At 41.6% G+C, this 20,084-nt stretch overlaps 1 protein-coding gene across 3 annotated transcripts in view; it reads right to left on the bottom strand.

Annotated features, from left to right (window-relative positions):
• The window catches only part of TSPAN5 (tetraspanin 5), a 117,791-nt gene that overhangs the window by 5,922 nt on the left and 91,785 nt on the right, over positions 1-20,084 (bottom strand). For all 3 annotated transcript variants that reach the window (XM_073340760.1, XM_073340758.1, XM_073340759.1), the window contains 5 exons: positions 8,893-9,039; positions 6,812-6,982; positions 4,533-4,658; positions 607-654; positions 339-455 (listed from right to left, as the gene is read on the bottom strand). In XM_073340760.1, coding sequence (XP_073196861.1) covers positions 339-455; positions 607-654; positions 4,533-4,658; positions 6,812-6,982; positions 8,893-9,039 — 609 coding nt within the window. The remainder of the gene's footprint in view (positions 1-338; positions 456-606; positions 655-4,532; positions 4,659-6,811; positions 6,983-8,892; positions 9,040-20,084) is intronic.

Below are 20,084 nucleotides of genomic sequence, written 5' to 3' on the forward strand. Positions count from 1 at the left end.
GTTTCATCACATGATAGTGTTTAATTAAAGATTAATCTTTAATTCCTGGAGATTCCAGGACAATCCTGGAGGGTTGGCAACCCTATGCCCACCCCAAATCTGACGAAGTGCAGAGTTGGGTTGAGGGCAGTCGGATAAACATCCCTCTATGGATAAACATAAAATATCCTTTAACACAATGAAGCCTCAGCTATTAACTCACAAGTTAGCTCTTATTGAAAACCACTAATTCAAGGTTATTAAACAATGAAACAGCCTCATTTCCAGTTCTCTTGTTGAGTGTTTCCCTGTTCTGCTTTTTTCCTCTGTAACTTCCTTATGAGGAATGTGTGCTTTACCTGCAACAACGCAATCCCAATGAAGATGCCAGCAACTATAGTAAGATTGTCCTGCAGCCATTTCTCAAATTGGGGGACGCATCCTTTAGTGTAGATAACAATCTGCTGGTCAACCTCCTGCAAAGGAGAAGAGGGATGAAAACACACATAATTAGCTCAACCTTCACTTCCAATTCTATAACTTGCTTCCCCAAAGTTACTCAGATCCTTACAAAATCAGGTATGATTTAAAAAAAAAAAAAAAACACTAAAAAAAACCCCCACTTACAGGTTTTTGCCTGGCATCGTAGCCACACTGAGTGTTAATGACATCCTCCTAAGGGAGAAAAAAAGAAAGACAGTGAGGAGAAGTGCTTCCAGTAATAATGGACTCCCACAACATTTTCTCCCCCTCAGCCTGCGATAAACCCCACATCCCGGACACAGACATTCTATGCAGAGGAAAGGAGGAACTGGGGAACGAGCCTTCTATTCAAATAAAATAACTTCCTGCAAGAAATGTTCATGCTTTGTCCCTGAAAAATACACCAAGGATAGGGCAAGTTTAGTCCAGAATTCATCGTGGGCCATGTGAATAGGGGATGAAGTGAAGTCACTTTGGGAGGAGCGGTGACTGTGTGTGAAAATACCTGTCACTTGGCACAATCTGGTCCATTCCAAAGGAAACATGTTAGTTTTGTAGAGCAATTTTATAAGCCCAGGACACAGGTTGTGCTTCTCCCTCAAAGGCAAGGGGAAGAGGAGAGAGAGAAGTTGTGTTTTTCTGTCACCTACCCCTTTCACAGGAGGTTATGATACCCATGAGGAGTCGTCACTTGCTATTCTCCTACTGTACTGTCCCTCACTTTAGAGCTCTGGAATGCACAGAAGGGAGTACAAACTATTCCAAAGGGCATTTCTCAGTGAGTAGTATTCCAGGGCCCCATCCCACGCAACCCAAATCACTGCACACACTCTAGTCCTTTAGTAAGTTAATCTGAAGAGAAACATCACCCTAATAAGAAAGCTTACAATGCAGCAGCCATTCTGGGACTCTCAACTGCCAGTGTCACCTCTGGAAGGCAGCCACAGGTTTCTCAATACCAAAACCCAATCATGACTGCCACTACCAGGAACGAGAAGGAACATTTAGCAGTGAGACCCTCAAGAGGCCCAGTGGCAGCCTCCCCAGCTTGCTGTAGGTGTAACCCACTCAGCACACATTACATTTCCCATTCTGTGCCCAATCCACAGAGGGTATGGGTCTGTTATAGCTCCCAGGTACACAGCCTTGCTCTGCAGCTCCAGCTGTACAGATTCATGCTTTTGACTCTGAAACCTCCAGTTCAGTCCTCCGAGTCCGCCAAGACGGCACACAGAGACACAACTAGTGAAACAGTCCCTCTCCCTACAACAATAATGTGTGGAAAGGTGATCTGCTAAGCTCACCTGGAAACTCAGCCAAGGCCAGTTATAGGTCCCAGCAGGGGTGACATCCAGCACATTTAAAAAAAATAATAATAATAATAATCTCACTCTGGCCCACAACCAGTAAATTATGCCTCTTGGTATTTTCTAGTTTGTTGAAGGCACCATTCAATAAAGTCACCAGTTTCCTCAGATGCAGTGAGATCCCTGGGGCTGAGCTTTCCCCACCCAAGGTGCACATGACTCTCACCCTGCGGGGGATGGAGAATTGCTCTCCCGACCCCAGTAACTGTTGTATGAGAGAACAATGCATTGCAGTGTATTTTCAACAGAGGAGAAAGCATCAAGAGAATTTGACACAGGTGGATTGTAAGCTCCTTCCGGCTCTGAATGCCTTCTGCCCTGCTTAAGTGGGACCTTTGCCACCTAAACTTGGGATTCATTCAGTCTTGCAGATTACTTGTAACTCTTGCAGATTACTTTTAACTTGTAACTTGTAAGTCTAAACAGCCCCAGTGCTTCCCTTGACCTTCATGAAGTTTCTTAAAGAGTCTGGAGGCACAAGGCAATTGTCAAGCAAAACAATGGAAGGTAAAACTTGGGGAACTGACCCTCCTCAGGAGATGACACTTCACTCCTATTTGCAAGCAGAGAGAACCCCTGCCCTATTCTTTTCAGTATATGTTGATTACACCATTTTACTAGGGCTTCTTGAATGACCGATGCAGGAATTAAGCATTAGCGTTTATAAGAATTAAGTACAATATGGAAATAAATTCACCTCCTATTACTTTCTAGTGTTCAGAAGACCTATCCAACACAATGGCATAGGATGGTAATCCCCGATACGTGGGAGCTCGTTTCACATCCAGGGGTGGGGGTGCGGGGGAAACCCATCATACAGACTTTATTTGTAGACCTTTCATTCTAAAATTACAAGATTTCTTTGACTGTGCATTCCCCTTAGGATCTGGTCATATTTTGAGACACTGGATATACAGATTGCTTCCTAAAGTTATGGGAAGCTGGCAAGACATCCAAAAAACAGAGCATACCACACAGTGGCTTGTGTCTGGAAAGGGGGGATATCGGAGTTGTTAAACCTAGGCATCCTGCTACAACTGCAGGACTTGTAGCTTTGTTACAAGATGACTCTGAACACTTGTGGACACAATCTATAGAATGGAGAGATCCGTTATTTCACTGATCAATCGTGCTGCTTCTTTACAGTGAACAGGACTGAAATTTATTTTTTAATTCTACAGTTATTGTACATCTTCCCCAGATGCCCCCCCCCCCACACACACACACAAAGATGTTGGGACAATTTTTGCATGGATTAGGTATTTATAAGGATATTGTTGGTTTTGTTTTCTAACAAATATATTTTAAAAACTGGGTTATGACAAGCAGTTTGTGTGTATGTAAGGGGTAGTGTCCAAGTGGTACAGAAATGTAACACATTTGCATAATCTATTTTCCAGTTTGCTTGAAAATGTTCAAAAAATAAGGTGACTGGTTGGATGGTGGCTTCAGATTATTGTGAATGCTTGTTCACATCACAGAGCAACTAGGACAGCGTTGTGCAAATGGCAGTCACCTCTCAGGAGAGGAGGAGGACAAGAATAGCAAATGATGTTGCAAAGTGAAGTCTGAGATGGATTAGCAGGAGCAGAAAGCTTCTGTGGGACCTATGGGCCCCTGCCTAGCTTCAGGCAATGCTACAGTACTCAAAGCGAGGAAGTAAAATTCACTCATCATGGAAAGAAAGCCATTACTGACAAACTAGATGACACTAGAAAAGGTAGGTTGGTTTTTAATCAACAGAAAGTCTACATAATGTGTAACATTAGTCACAAAATAATCTATAGGTGCACTAATGTATCCCTATACCAAATCCTGGACAGTCAGTAACCTGTCTCCCATATTATCGATCATATCTCACAGGTAAAAATGCACCCTGAGCTTGTTTGCGCATTATAAGTGAAGCGACAACATGGAATTGTATCCATCATAAAATGCTACGAAACTTCATTAAACAAGCATCTCCCTCAAACAGATCATCTTCACTTCAGCTGACTGCATGATAAAGGTGCCCACCACCCAGCACACAGGCCTAGTTGTTATCGTTAAAGCAAAGTCAGTCACACAACAAATCTGTGAGGGAAGAGAGAGAAGAAGGATTTCCAATCTTGTCTCAAATTCAATAGTAAAACACATTAAGTTCTTTGAGGCTTTGACTGTAATGTATTCTAGATTTGCCTAGCACACTGGGACCCAACCTCATGGTGGCCTACCACAATATAAAAGGTAAGTAAAGCAAATAATAACCAATAGACATGTCTGTTAAAAATATTATTTCTTCCTCTAAGTGTTCAGCCTTAGAGCCTCTGGGAATAGGGGTGGGGGTGAAACAGCCTGGTACTAAACTGAAAGCAACCATCATCTAACCAAGGCCAGGCTACGACCCTTAGCTGTGCTAAAAACAACACATGCACCCAGCCAAGGCAGTGAGTTCCTCATTCAAATGAAAAACAGCAAGTACAAAGCTTAAGATGGAGACTTCTGAAGTCATCTCTCAGGACTGGAGATCAAACTGATGTTGACTGCACAAGGTTGAGCTGCTAGTTAAACCTTGAAGTGGACAGGAAAAGCAAGGGCTAAAATAAACAGACATCTCGCTCACACACACACACACAACCCCCCTAACAGAAGGCACCATATCGTGTGGCAGTGATTTAAGTCAGGAGCAGAAGAACCACACCACCCTCTTGGCAACGCACTCACGGCAGGATCTTTAGTACAGCATGAAAACGGCACGCCACAGCGCTCTCGACTCGCGTTGGAATCCGTGCAATTGAAGTAAATATTGAGGTTCCAGTCGTCAGCTCCGAAGGCGCCACAGCACTGCCACTAGAGGAAACACACAAGCATGAGAACACTCTGACTCTGCACGTGAAGGAATGTCACCAGCAACACCACACACCGGGAGATTAGAGGGTATCTGGCAATGAAGAAAAATCAAAATTCACTCCCAGTCCCATCCTGGAAAGTGGGTCTTAAATCACTGTTACAATAACTCCCTGTTAAGGATTGTATGCGGACAGAACCCACCCACGAAGGGCCAAATGTCTCAAGTAACTGAATCTTCAGTACGATACACCAATGAGCCAGACAATCAGCTGCTGTATGTGGACATGTCTCCACTGGAAGCCAACAGAGCGGCTTTGATTTACACCGGTTGAGGATCTGGTCCAGTGTTAATCTATATTAATTTTAAATTGAACTAAGCATGTATAAAAAGTGTTTGACAGTGCCAGTCAACGTCCCTTTTCCACATATATGGCACAGCACGTACAGCAGCAAAGCGAGGTTCCTCCACAGGGCCTTCAGCTGTTACCTCCTCTAGGGCTGAGAAGGCAGTTTGGTTTCCATGCTCAGTTCACCTTCGGTATCTCTGCGGAGATTGTTTGCTAACAAGGAATTCAGTTATGATGGCAGTTTTTAATTACGTGGACACCCCGTTCACTACAAATTGCACTGAGACCCTTTCATTTCACACCAGACAAAGATTTGTGGCCACCACCAAGCTAGGTCAGATCCAACACAATGTGTAAGGCTCTGCGCATCCCGTCACTTATTCACTCTCTCGAGGGGAAAAAACAAAATTATGACCTATTCAAACATGAACATAAATGAATTCATTTTGGTGGGTGGATATCCCTTGGATGGCAGTCAGCTAGCACTCAGGCCCTTAGACACACAGGGCCAAATTCAAAGGTGATGTGTAAGGAAGCAGGCTCATAAGCTGAAGTGCCAGGAGAGAGGGGTGTAGCAAGAAAGAGCTAAAGAGCATAAGAATGGGGTGCTCAGCATAGGCCATTCCCTGCTTCGTTTACTTCTTCAGACAGCTCCTTGGTGTGTAACTTACACCCACTTTGATTCCCTTGCATGTCGGTAAGTGGATACATGTAGGTTTAACTTAACTTGTACCGCCTCACACACCACACTCTAAATTTTACCAACTCTCTCTAAGACAGAGAGATAGGAGCCATTTGCAGATTTCTCATGAGGAGAACTTCAATAGTGGCCCAATTCCAACTAGGCTAATTACATTCAATAGACTTTAGAATTTCCCCAGCAGTGTCACTTAGATAAGTAATTCTCCTCCTCCTATCCTGAAGTGTGGCATAGAATTCTAGCCCTGCTAACTGGATGTCAAGTCCCATCACAGAACTGACTGTATTTTCAATCAGTCTCAATAAAATAAAAAGCATTGTACGGGTGCTACAACTAGAGATGGGCAAAAATCTTTTCAGTGAATAAAGTAAGTTTGCCCAAAAAATGCATTTTGGGGGCACCAAAATTATTTGCAAATTTGGATATAATTCAGTTAATTTCTGTCCCCAGGCCCAATAAACAATAATTCCAAAAATGCCATTTTGAATTGAGATTTTGTTTTGAAATGTTTTGTTTCAATTTGAACTCAATTTTTTTGGCTTTTCATTTTGTCAAAAACAAAAACAAAACAAAAAAAACAGGAAAAAAGATCAGTTTCCATTCAAAACTAACTGAATTTTCTTTTGGGTTTTTCATTTCGGCCACTGAACTGAAAAATCACTTAGCTCTAGTTGCAACTCTTACAGTAATGAAATAGTTTAAATCTCCATGAACAATGGAGAAGTCTTCAGAAACTTCTGGTTAGGAAAGCTATGTGGTCTAGTGGCCTAGAGCACAAGAACGGACATCAGGAACTTGCAATTTCTAATTCTGGATCTACCACAGACTTCCTCAGTGACTTTTAGACAATTCACCTAGCCTTTTACTTCACTTCTCCCATCTATAAAATGGGGTTAATAACTAGTCTGACCTCAAATGTGTCTGTTGTGAGGATTCAGATGTGTCTATAAAAGTGCCATTAAGTAATTGCTACATATATGTGTGAAGTATTCTATTCTAGAGCATTTTTGTGGCTACTTGCAAAAGGCAACAGACGAGAAGTAAAAGTAGAAAAAGTCTTCCTTTAAAGTGTGAACTTTGTTTTAAAGTGACAGAGTCCAACTTACATATTCCTGTGTGAAGTCTATAAGGTTTTGCAAATCAATGTCATCTCTGTATGCTCTGATGTTATTGTTTATAAAGAAATACAGCTGGTCTTTGATCCAGTCTTTGAAAACAAATGCCAGAACACCAGCAGTGAGCTCCAGGAAGAAAATAATTCCCAGGAATACAGAAAACTATGAGGAAGAAGAGAAAAAAAAAATTAGAAGAAAGGACTATTTTGCCTCTGTGGCTAAAGGCTTATTTTCCAAGGCTTACAAATAATCAGAATTTGAATGACCTGAAACTGGATGTTTTGTCAGTTTCAGCAGGCTTATTAACACATGCTCAATGTACTCCTACCCACAGGAAACTATTTTAAAAACGTTATTCATAACCAGCTGATAGTACAGTTCTGTCTGGCCCTTAAAGACCAACATTTTCAAAGTTGGGTGCCGAAAGTTGGACACCTCAGCCGGGATTTTCAAAAGGACCCAAGGCAGTTAGGTGTGAATGTAAATGGGACTCCCTTAGGCCCTCCCCTCTGATAATATGATAATAAATCCATATTTAGGCACCTACATTTTCAAAGGTGTTGAGCAGCCAATGGTACCACTGAAAATCAGTTCACTTCTTTGGGTGCCAAAAATTAGGTGCAGAAATCAATCTACTGGCACCTAGGTCTGTATAGTTTGGCCTAAGGAAGCATTTAAAGCCAACACTGATAACAGCAGAAATTAATTAATGACTAAGTTACAAAGGAATGTCTGTGGAATTACTCATTATAATCACATTAAAACCAAGTAAGTTCATTACGATTAATGCAAATGCAAATGCAGTGAATGCCACAGGCATTACTAATGACATGCCACTTTCTCTGGAGTTTAAAAAATTCCACATGATCTGGATATATTACAACTCTCTCCATTTTGCAACTGTGCCTGTGATTCTCATTTTAGTATCTTTTTTTTTTGTTCAATCAGATGCATTTTTAATTTTTCCTGCAGCTACTGACTAGGAAGCTATTGGCAGATATGTTCATTTTAGAGGAGTTCAGAGAAGCAAAGGAAGGAAGGAACAAGAAAGTTACTTTAATTTTCTAGCAACACACAAGTAAATTGGAACTAGCTCAGGCTACTTTATAGAAAGGCCTTGAGAACAGTAACTAAGAACCACCTCCTCCCTCTATACAGCACTTCCACCCCGGGAGCCAAACATGGCACCGGGAAGTAGTTGTTTAGCAGGAAGCTTTTTCATGTACATTTAACAGTTTATGGTGGTGATGGCGTAGATTAGACGACAGCTTGCCAGGAGCCAAAAGGGTGAATTGGGATCACACTAAACTTGTGTAAAACAGACTAGCCTGCAGTCACACATCTTTAACTTGAAGATATGCCCCACAGGGAGCGTGGTTTCCAAAAGACAGACAAACCAGGCTGCTCAGCTCAAGATGGCACATTGGCTGCTGGAACCTGCCTGCAGTCCCTTTCATGACTAATAGTCCAGGCCAAGGGAGACTCTGAGCAGTGCCGTCATTAAGCAATACAGGGCTGTGTTGAATTAGTCTGGGTTGTACAGAGCCAAGGACATCTACAGGGTCCCAGGACCTCAATAAATAATCCCCTATATAACTCAATATTGTCTCTTCTGTACCATGAGCAACACCCTGGGGCCTGCACTCCCACACCAATGATCACGTGGGCCACATTTGCTAGAGTATTCACAGCCCCCCACATGTTACACAGGCATCTCATTATGGGCTTTCAAAGCTCAATACGTACACTATTAAAGTAGGTTCTCTCCTTTAGTGAGAGAAAGGCCACGCATTAGATTGGATCCTTATAAAAGGCATATGCTTTGCATTATGGCTCTTAACAGGATTGCATCACGCAAGTTAAAGCCCAAAAACATAAGCAATTTGAATTACAAGCTCTTTAATAGCTTCATTGTTTAAAGATAGGGAAAAACTGACTTAGTAGAGAAATACAACACACTTGTGTCAAATATCCCCAAAAGCATTTTACGAGACCGCCACAGTTAAGCAACAACTTAGGACATGGTTTAACTTATGTAATTGATGAATCCAGAAATTGCCAAGGTTACTTACAAACTTGAGAAGGAAGGTATTTTCTCGCAAAGCTCCAATGCATCCTGCAAATCCCAAAATGAACATGACTCCTCCTACCACAAGGAAGAGCCAAACTGGATCAAAGCCTCCCAGGTCAGTAATGGACGAGATATTGGACAGCACTCCCTGGGAAAAAAAACAATGCCAAGGAATAACAGATGTGTCTGGCCTTTTATTGTGCAATGAGTCTGCTTTTGCTTTTCCTTTAAAATACAGAGATCATCATCAAATGAATGTTCTTCGGCATGTATCAAAGAGCAAAATTAATAAGCTCTTGGATGCACAGCAGATGAAAAGATGGACATTTCCTTTCAATGCACTGTATGCACTGAAACAATAAGATACAGTGTGAACAACAAAATGCGCAGAGTGTATCATGCCGCATACAGCTATGTGGGATTAATTTGCCAGGAGGTCAAAGTAGCTAATGGGGTGGGAGGAAGATTAGTCTATTTTTGTTAGCTATTGTGAACAACATTTATGTGCTTTATATTTTGGAGTAGCAAGTTAAGTTCTTACATAAACAACACAATTACAAATGTTATGGTCTAAAAAGCCATCAAAGGCAACAGCTGACATTTCTTTAATTTGATTTTAAATGCAGAAAGTGGATACTACTCAGACATAGGAAGCAAGTTCCTCAGTTGTGGGTAGTAGTTATTATGGGCCCTTCCTCCTAAAGATTTTAGGTTATATCTTGGGCAGACTAGATAGCCGGCCAATTCAGACCTCAGTTAGTAGTAGTGACAAAACCTCTGCTGAGTAAGCGGAGAGCAGCTGGTGACTCAATAGTTAGCAATAAAACTTGGCAATTAATTTAGAATCTCTTAGGGATTTTAAATCAGGGGTGATGTGTCACATTATTCAAACATAAGAGCTGTGATATGGCTCGTTGAAAACAGGATATGCAGCGTTCCTGACAGAACAACCAGAAATAACCAGCCTGCATGCCATCTCCAGCTATGGAGCAGAACTCAGGTGGATTGTGATGACAGCAGCATTCCTGAGAAGGTATTATTTTGTTTTTTCTTAAATGCTCTGGGACAAATTCTGGCTGATCTTGAGACGTGCAAGGATGAGGAGAGAATGCAGGGAGCCCTTTCCCTATTCTTGCAAGCCTGCACTAAGACTATCAGGATTCTGGTGCTGACTTAGAGACCGTAAGATGGCCGGAAAAGTGCTATGGTCTCGTACCATTCCTCCTTTCACACCACCTGGAAAAAGACTGCATATTAGAGGACAGGAACAACAACAACAAAGACATGATGCAACCCAGGGCTGGAGTACATGCTAGAACCCAATAGCATGGATGTCATCCTCCTGGAACAGATCTCTCTCCTTCCTACCATCCTCCTGCCTGGACACAGACATTATCGCCTGTCCCATTTTATTTATATTTATAATTTTTTATATATATACACACACACACACACACACACACACACAGACATAGGGTAGGGCTACGTTTGGAGCTGGGGGAATGATGCCCAGGTCAAGTACACATACTCACTGTGACCTAGGCACCCCTGTGTTCACACCATACCCCCTACTGCAATGGTACTTGTACACAATGTGTTTTTTGAAATATTATTTGAAAACAAATGACACACTGGTTAGTAATATCATTGTGAAATGTATGTGACAATGCTGCGTGTGGAATTATGGACACTCACTTTGAAGGGCTTTAAAGTCTGTGACTAAAAGGTGTTTAAACCAGGTACGTCAGGGGGAGTTGATAAACAGGTCTTCTCAAGACAAAGGGAAGAGGCCAGCACCTCAAACCATGTGTGGCCAAATTCAATGGGCTGTTCATTCATAGTGGAGGTTGCAGGAAGAGAACATTTACGTTGTAAAATTGCAGCAGGATGCATCACACTGGAATACACCAACAGACACCTTAATCAGGATGGAGTCAATCCCCTGGAAGAGACAGGAGACTGACCCCCAGGGGATCAATTTGACCCTTGAAATGAAATGCAAACTTTGATATGTAAGGACACACAGAAAGACTCCGGATCATCCTTCAGCTGAGGAGACAAGGACTCTGTGGTGATCCTGGCTAAGAATCAGTCGGCTATTGCTGGAAAAGGAAGATTAGTGATGAAGCTATCTTGAATAAAGACTGCAACATGTTAAGTTACGTCATAGCCATCAGAAAGTTTATTTTTACTTTTATTTGTTTGTAACCATCTCTATCTTTGTTCCTACTACTTGGTGTCATTTAACCTAAGTCATTATATTAATAAAACAAGTTTATTTTTATTATAAACCAACTCAGTCCTGTGTTTGAAGGGAAGGGTGTGTTTACCACTTATGTTACTAATAAGCTGTAATCCACTGATTCTTTTAAAAAGAGCAGCAAACTTAATATCTTCTGTGAGTGTCCTGTGGCGGGGCTGTGCCTTGCCAAGAAACATCTCTGTGGAGCATGGGCGCTAGAGTTTGAAGATCATTGCCTGCTAAGCAAGGTTTGGCATGGGAGAGCCTAGGGCTGTTTACTGGTGAGGAAGACAGACCGGTGTGGCAGGGAGCAGACAGTCTCTAATCTCCTGCCTAGCTCACTCTTGCCAAGGCAGAATGTAACAGTGGCTCACAGCACTGGGTACCCCTCAGCAGAATGTTATACTTGCACTAGGTGTCATCAAGCAAGCATGCTAAAAGCACTAGCATAGCCATGGTAGAACGGGCAGCAGCAAGCGGCAGCATGGTCTGGCTGCCCTGAGCACAAACCCACCGGGACTCTATGGGTAGGTACACGGGGCAGGTAGCCCATGCCACCACTCACTACTCCCCATGCTACCACAGCTACACTAGTATTTTTAGCTAAACTAGCATGAGACTGTCTACTCGAGCTGGGAATCACACCCCCAGCTCCAAGTGAAGTTGTAGCCACAGTGCTAGTCTTTTTGTCAGTCACTAGGAAGACCAAAATAGACTTAATGGCGTAATATGACAGAATAATGCCGACAGTCATCCTGGTCTGAAACAGGCTGGTTGGTGTGCGAGCTGAAACAATCATCGTCCCTTGGCATTTCCAGCAAGTTATAGAAAGCATACCACTAGGCTTGCTTCCAACTCTTATTATGTATATCCTACAAAGGAGGCACTGCAACAGCTCTATGGATATGCCTGAAACAAGAAAACAGACAGATCCATGAAAAAGTCTAGCCTTGGAGGTACATGTGACGTTGCACTCTATATGATTTTATGAAAATATGCCGATGAGTGTGACTCTAATGTAACTGGAATATGCTTCATACAAAAGGTCTCTGGTAAAGTATCATTACAAAGCTTATAGTCTACTGAGTGTGGTCATCCAATTTGTATAAATGTATCACTCTTGTATCTAAAACTAGAAATATGAAATATAATGCGGAGGTCCTATTGTAATTATGCAAAGTGTGAGCCATTAATGATGGCTTGGAATCTTGATGGCTCCCATTAACCAGGACAATTGGCTGTAAATGGCTCTGGTTACTTGTAAGTCTTCCTGTATACCTGTGTGCTGGCAAGTGGGTAATGAAGTCTTACAGTGACATATGATCATGTCACCTGAACTGGAATCCATTTTTAACCTGGTGCTTTTCCATTTAGAAGGAGGGGTGGGAACCCAAAGAGGGACAAAGGATTCCCGCCTTGTGCAAAAGATATAAGGGGGTGGAACAGAACAAAGGGGACGGCAGTCATGAGAAATCCCCTAGCTACCACTTGAGCTGGAACAAGGGCTGTACCAGGGGAAAGGTCTGGGCCCAGACTAGAAAGGAGTCTAGTCTGTGAAAGAAGCTTATGGGAACATCTCTGAGGATGAGGTTTCATCTGTAATCAGTTTCTTACTGTATTAGGCTTAGACTTGCATGTTTTTGTTTTATTTTGCTTGGTAATTTACTTTGTTCTTTCGGTTATTACTTGGAACCACTTAAATCCTACTTTTTATATTTAATAAAATCACTTTTTGCTTATTAATTAACCCAGAGCAAGTATTAATACCTGTGGGAGCAAACAGCTGTGCATCTCTGTCTATCAGTGTTATAGAGGGCAGACAATTTATGAGTTTATCCTGTATAAGTTTTATACAAAGTAAAACAGATTTAATTGGGGTTTGGATCCCATTGGGAACTGGGTATCTGGGTGCTAGAGACAGGAGCACTTCTTAAGCTGTTTTCAGTTAAGCCTGCAGCTTTTGGGGAACATGGTTCAGACCTGGGTCTGTGTTTGCAGCAGGCTAGCGTGTCTGGCTCAACAAGGCAGGGTACAGAAGTCCCAAGATGCCAAGGAAAACAGGCTCAGAGGTAGTCTCAGCACATCAGGTGGCAGTCCCAAGGGGGTCTCTTGTGACCCAACCAGCCATAGGTCAGGAAACAGACCCTTTGCTCTAGGAATAAAAGGAAAGTTCTGCATGATAAAACAATGACCTACCCAAGTTCTGCACATACACAGTTTCCTTAAGGACCTATAGTAACTAGAGTGTTAAAGGAAACTCTGCCTTAAAAAGAAAAACTACATATAGTCTTGTGTTACAATAGCTCTTTATGTATGTGTATATATATATATATATATATATATATATATATATATATATATATATACACACACACACACACACACACAGATCCCAGATGACATCTTAACACACACTAGTTCTGGGGAGGGCTAACGTGGGAGATGGAGCAGGGGTGTTCTCAACATTTTCTTTTTTAAATAAAAACTACCATCGAAAGGGTGAACATTGTTATTTAATGGCACATACTTTTTTTAATCCGATGTCGTAAGAGACTTTGGGCTTATTTAAAATCAAACCACCACAACATTCAAATCCTATGGAGATGGTCTCAGCCAAATTCTACTCTGACTTACAATATGTAAATCGGGAGTATTTCTAGTGACTTCAGTGGAGTTACTCCGGATTTACACTCACAGAAGTGAGAACAAGATATACCCCTCTGCAATCATTTTATAGCATACAAGGCTCAGTCATGCCCCCACTAAAGGCAGCGGAAATAGAACCCAGCTAAATAAAGCTCATATGTATTTGCATTCTTTTCATAATCTGTACTGACCCCTAAGGACACAAAGCTAGATGCCTTTCTGGATCTTCTGGTTTAGCAGGGTTCATAAGAGGCCAGAGCTCAAAATGCTGGTCACTTAAGATCTATAATACTGTAGCTCTAATTTGCCCTAGTCTCTGTTCTTTTCCTCGCCTGTTATAGAAGGAGAGCATATACAAGGGGAGACTCCTCAGAGTAACCAATTTCTAACCTGTATTGAGCCAGAGACAGAAGCAGCATTACCTGCTAATATATATTGTCCCTTTACACACCAGTTTTGCCTGCCCACTTTTGGTCATCACCAGCCTTGAATAGGTAACATTGAGCTATGCCTCAGGACAGAGGAGCTCTGTGGAGCACATGCTATATAATTTGCTCTCATGTTCTTCTGTATGGTTGGATCATTTTCTCTCTCGCTGTACACAGAAGCTCCAGTTACCAACATCCTGGAGATACACAACTCAGGATATACAACACAGAAAGAGGTTTTGGCAATAAAACAACAGCTTTTAGTCTGAATGATAAACATGGTTTATAAATGATAAACAAGAGGTTTGTTGTTAAACATAAAGATATTCTCAGGTACTTTGACAGCAGACTCCTTAATGATGAAATACGGTGTAGGCTATCTTACAGCCCTCTCCTTTCGTGGACAGTTTGAAATAAGCTCTTAAGATCCTTAGTGGTACATTATTTACAAGTATATTTTGTTTGAAATAGTGGGGCAATGACTGGAGCATATTATTCCATTTTAAATGACTGAAAAGGATTGGAAGGACCATCTCATAGGAATGTCGATATATCTTTTCTATCCACACATCTGCCTGTCTGTTTTACAGTTTTCGACAGTGCCTGTCACCATAATATTCAAGCACTTCTGTGGATTTAATGGGTTATTTATGAGAGAAATTGGGAAGAGCTGTGAAGAGCCTAGCACTGACCAGCACTGTCTTCACCATATCTTTAGCTGAATGTTGGAGGAGGAGTGGTGGTGTTTTTTTAAGAGGGTAGAGCAGAGGACAGAGAATCAATGAGTACTGTGTTCTAATCCTGGCTCTTTACTGATTTGCTGTGTGACCTTGAACCAGTCACTTAATATTCTCCACTTATTCAATAAATCTACCTCACAGGGGAGACAAACATTTGTAAAGAGCTTTAAATCCTTGTATTATGTAAATATGAAGTATCCTTTCCAGCAGCATGAGTAACAATAATCTACTCTGTTCTTTTTATTTCTGGCTGGTCAAGTCAGTACTATTGATATCTTAGATGTGAAAAGAAGGGGATGCACTTTTTCTCCTGACAATGCTATTGTATTTCTATCCTGCACGTGCACTGTTCAGATGTTTGCATAATATTTTCCAGGAACCAGTTCATTTCTGCAAAATCACGTTTTTTAATATTTTCCCCCTCTCACAATGCCTTTGGTCCAGGGACATGTTGTAGTCCCGAAGGAGACTGAATAGGATATGTTCCCTGGCTGATCTTCAACTCAGCTGTTTGCAATATTCATCCACCCTCTTAATGGTCTGCAGTAGGTTAGAGTTCCTGGTTAACTACTTAACATCTACATGTGCCCCTGAGCCAATTCCGGTCCGAATTTGCCTCTGCTGCTGAGGTGAGGTGGAGATGGGGGAAGAGAAGAGAAAATAAGAAACTGGAGCGAAATCAACATAATGAAGTTATGAAAAGCCCTTTATTTCTCACTATGCATTCAATTTCAGAACACGAGGGTACAGGGGATGTGCGCATGCAATGGGAAAGACTGAGCTCATCCCTACACCACTCCAAATGGAAAAACTAAGCACTAATTCCATGGAGAGGCAGCAGAAAGAAACAGAAGGAGCCATCCCCTTCCACAAACATGGGGGAGAAATGCGTAAGGCAGCAATACATGCAGAAAAAGTTCTGGTGGTGCATCCCTCAAGGCTGAGAGGTATCAGGTTCCCAAGGCGGCCAAGCACTTCTGCAGCACTGGAGTGCCCTTACTGGGTCACTTTCACCCCTATGGTACTAGAGCAGAGGACTCCTAGATAGTGAGTCAATCTGGGAAGGGAGGCTTCGGATCTGTCCCAGACCTGCCAGTTGTCTTGCAGCTCCTTTTAATGTCTCTCTCTCCAGCCCAGCACTGTAATCTCAAACACAGCTCGGGGGAGAGAAAATCTGGCCTTTTAAGCAGGAGTTGAAAGGGTTCCTCACCACACTGCACAAGCACTGTTTGCCTGCTCCTTTCCCAGCCAGAAGGGAGCAAGGAGGAAATAGATGCTCAAGAGCCCAGGGAGGGCCCATCCCCACCCATCACTCCTCCCAACCCCAGGCCTCCAACCCCCACTGATTTAACTGTCCCTGTGACACAGTACAGAGAAGAATGCAGAGACAAGTGAGAAGGGACATCCAAGGGGAAGACACAGGGAAATAAAACTACATCCCACGCTTTGCGGGCTTCACAGGAAAAGATTTGGAGGAGGAACCACCCTCTCGCACTGCAGAGGGAAAATTTTAGGGGTGGTCTGACAGATCCCCTCTCTGGGAAAAGAGAAGAACTAGAGCAGTGATGCTCAGACTGAGACTCGGGAGCCATAAGTGGCTCTTTAACGCGTCTCCTGCGGCGCTTTGCAGCACATGATCATTAAAACGCTGTGTGATTTAATAATTAAACAGTCAGGATGCCTTTACTACGTTATTAACCTATTGTATGTAGTTGACAAAATAATAATACTTGGTCAGTCATTTTGCGGTGAGAATAATATATATTAAAAAAATAGCAAATGAACCAATGAATTCGTTCTACTTTGGCTCTTTTGGGTAATGTTGATCACTAATTTGGCTCCTGCATCACTGAAGTCTGAGTATCACTGAACCAGGGGAAGTGGTAGTGGAGGTGGTCAGAGGAAAAGAAAAAGATTGAAATACAGAATCATCTGGAGCATAGTCTCCTTTGCAAACTGTGGACTGATCTCTCATACCCTGCCCATGCAAATGACTAGGAATCTCTGACTAACACATATATTTGGAGGGTGATGAGAAATGAAAGTATTTTCAACCACATTATTGCTTTATAATGGGGAAAATGCGTCTATTTTGATACACATATAAATCATTAAAAATTTCACATTCTTGTGCATTTGAGTAAGCATAGGGGAGAGAACAACAGTAATTTAAATGTGCCAAATCTGTTTCATTCCAAAATTTAGGCTCTGAAAACCGGAGCACATGTGGGGGGTGTTTGCACAATTTAGGTTTCCATAATTTTTGTTACATTCATGTTGGAAACACAAAAAACAACAGTAACAGCAGCAGCATTTCACTAGTTACTTGGAACGGGAGGGAAACAAATGGGAGTTTAGTCTAGTTTCCTTGTCATAAAGGAGTGGAGTTCACAAAGTAAACTAACAGCACAAACAGAGAAAAGTACAATGAGATTTTTAAAATCCATTCAGATTGAAAAGCTTCAGGTGTTCTAACACGAGCTTGGACATTAAAAATTATTTTGACAGTGCCCTTTTAGGCACCAAACTCTAAATGATGAGTCACATAATTGAAATGATTCACACCACCACCCCTGATATAAAATCCAGAAATGTGCAAGAGCAGAGAGTGCGCTTTGTGTTTTGCCCAATTTGCATGCAGCCCCAGGGATAGGCACAAGATTCAAATTTCCAAACAAGGATTCAAACAAGCACTTGCTGAAAGTGAGTATCTACAGTCTCATGGCACAATTAACGCATCTTTCCTTCGTCATCTTTTATCTTCACTGGGATAAAGCAAAGGAAGGGAAGATCTTTCCTCAAAAATCTCCAAGAGAAAAATTCAGCAGTAAAACCGGGGTGACCGGGTGGAGAGAGGTGAACTTAGTCTTTAAGAATTCTCTCTCTCTTTCGGGTTCATTGCCTCCTTATTTCTCACAGCTCTCTTTCAGGTTCATGATTTAGGATGCTAATTTTTCCACTTTTTGTTTAGGCCTCGCCAACTGCCTGTCAAACCAGTTAACATTCACTGTCTGACAAGTGAGTTCTATTACTCCCCTAAAGGCTGCAAGGAAGGTACTGAGACTATGTAGGGAATTATTTTCTTTAAAAATGTTGTTTGTCTTCAAGTCTCCTTTAGAAACAACTGGGGGCTTAGGAAGGGATGTGAAACCACAATGCGTTCCTCACACCCACACCGCATTTGGAATCCACATAGGAACCATCACTAGAAGAACTACAGTGCATTCCTCACACCTGGCAGTAAATAAGGCTGCAATTAAATGTGCATTATTTTATTACAGCCAACCTTGGCTAGTGATATCACCCAACTTTTGGTACACTATCTGGTACTCTACTTCTTGTCATTCTGAAAAGGCTTTGAGATGTGGCAAGTTTGACTAGAGAAATGATCAGAGTGTGTGTACAGATAACATTTAACTGGAAAGAAATTCAAATGACCACAGAAGGAAGAGTTGGATTTGCATCCCCAAAATCACAACTTACAGCAGCACAGTGATTTCTTAAACTCCAACTGTGCAAAAACTTAAGTCCGTACATAACGGTACACAGGAGCAGTGCCGTAGAAATCCGTGTCAGCGCAGACTGTAAACTCTGTGGGAAAGATACTCTCGCACTAGGTGCCTACACTGCACCCCGAACAACAAGGCCTCAGCCCTAGCTGGGGTCTTTACATGATACCACATTAAACATAAGAAACAGTCTTTCTAAAGCACAAGGTGGGTGAGGCAATATCTTTTATTGGATCAATTTCTGTATAGAAGATATTGCCTCATCTCTCTCTAATACCCTGGGACCAACAAGGCTACAACACACCGCAAACGATTCCTGAAGCACTACACTTTCCCAAGCATGCACTCATAATGCCTGCTGAAGTCAGTGGTTTCCAGTGCACGTGTCTGAGCGAAGAATCTCGTCCCAGGACAGCAACATTTTTATTTATTCGTTTATGGAAACAAGTCCTACAGCCAAGACTGTCCAAACTGGCACGTACCTCCTCTCGCTTTGCTTTTATGGTTTTGTTTTTGTTTTTTTAAACTCGGTTCTTCAAATCTATTGGTTGTTTTAAAATGAATTCATGACATTAAGTTTCTGCATCTCAAGTAAAGTGTTTGCTGCAGTTTCTGGCTATTCATAATTTTTAATTGGATACATTTCTCCATGAAGAGACTAATCCAGTCTCACACTAATGATCTATATTGAAGACCTAATGAATTCTTATTCTGACAGAACAACCCTTTTACGTTAGGACTCTAGGCTAAGGCCACAATTATAATAATGGAAAAATCATTTTTGCTGCTTCATGAAATGCTAAAAGAACTTTATAAAAAAAAAGCTTAACTGGGAAGCCATTTCAAAATTAAGCAAATACTACTAATTTATGCCTCAAACCCACAAAGACAAAAGGACATACTTTGCTTAACACACAGAGTAGCTCAATTTAATTCAATTAGAATACTAGTAGTAGGTAAAGCTAAGCATGTGATTACATCTTTGCAGGCTCGGGGCCCTAGCACAATACAGACTTTTAATGCACTTCAATGCCCGTTCAAAGCCATCTAAAATGAGATCCTGTTTTAAATTGTCTGTATTCAGCAGGAAAACACATGGAATGATTAGAAGGCTCCAACTGACTGACTTGCTTCCAAGATAGGCAAATTCATTCTGAATATTTAGTGCAAAAGCTGAGCCTGGATTTCCAATTATTATTTCTGTGTTTGTTCAGCCCCACCTATGAGCTTAGTAGTGAACATAATATCAATACTTAACACTAACATGGTGCTTTTCCTCCTCAATGCACTTTACAAACATTATCTAATTAATTCTCACAATATTCTTGTTGTCATAGGTATTTATTATTAATAAGAACAAAAGGGGAAGAAAACAGTTTTAATTATTTTGGTCTTTTACCTTGTTGCGAACCGACCTCTTTACTTAGGATTCTGACACACATTGATTTGTTTTGTACCTTCTAGTCTGGCACTGCCTTTCCTTCTCACTTTCCATCCCCAAGCAGTCTCCCAAATTTGGGCCCAGTCCTGCAAACCTTTAATCACATGAGTTAATAGGCCTATCTCTGAGAGGATAAGAGTTACCGCATCAGTTGCGCAATTCTAGTGCACATTCTAATTTTTTTATT

This window comes from Lepidochelys kempii, chromosome 4, assembly GCF_965140265.1.
Source record: "Lepidochelys kempii isolate rLepKem1 chromosome 4, rLepKem1.hap2, whole genome shotgun sequence".
NCBI lineage: Eukaryota > Metazoa > Chordata > Testudines > Cheloniidae > Lepidochelys > Lepidochelys kempii.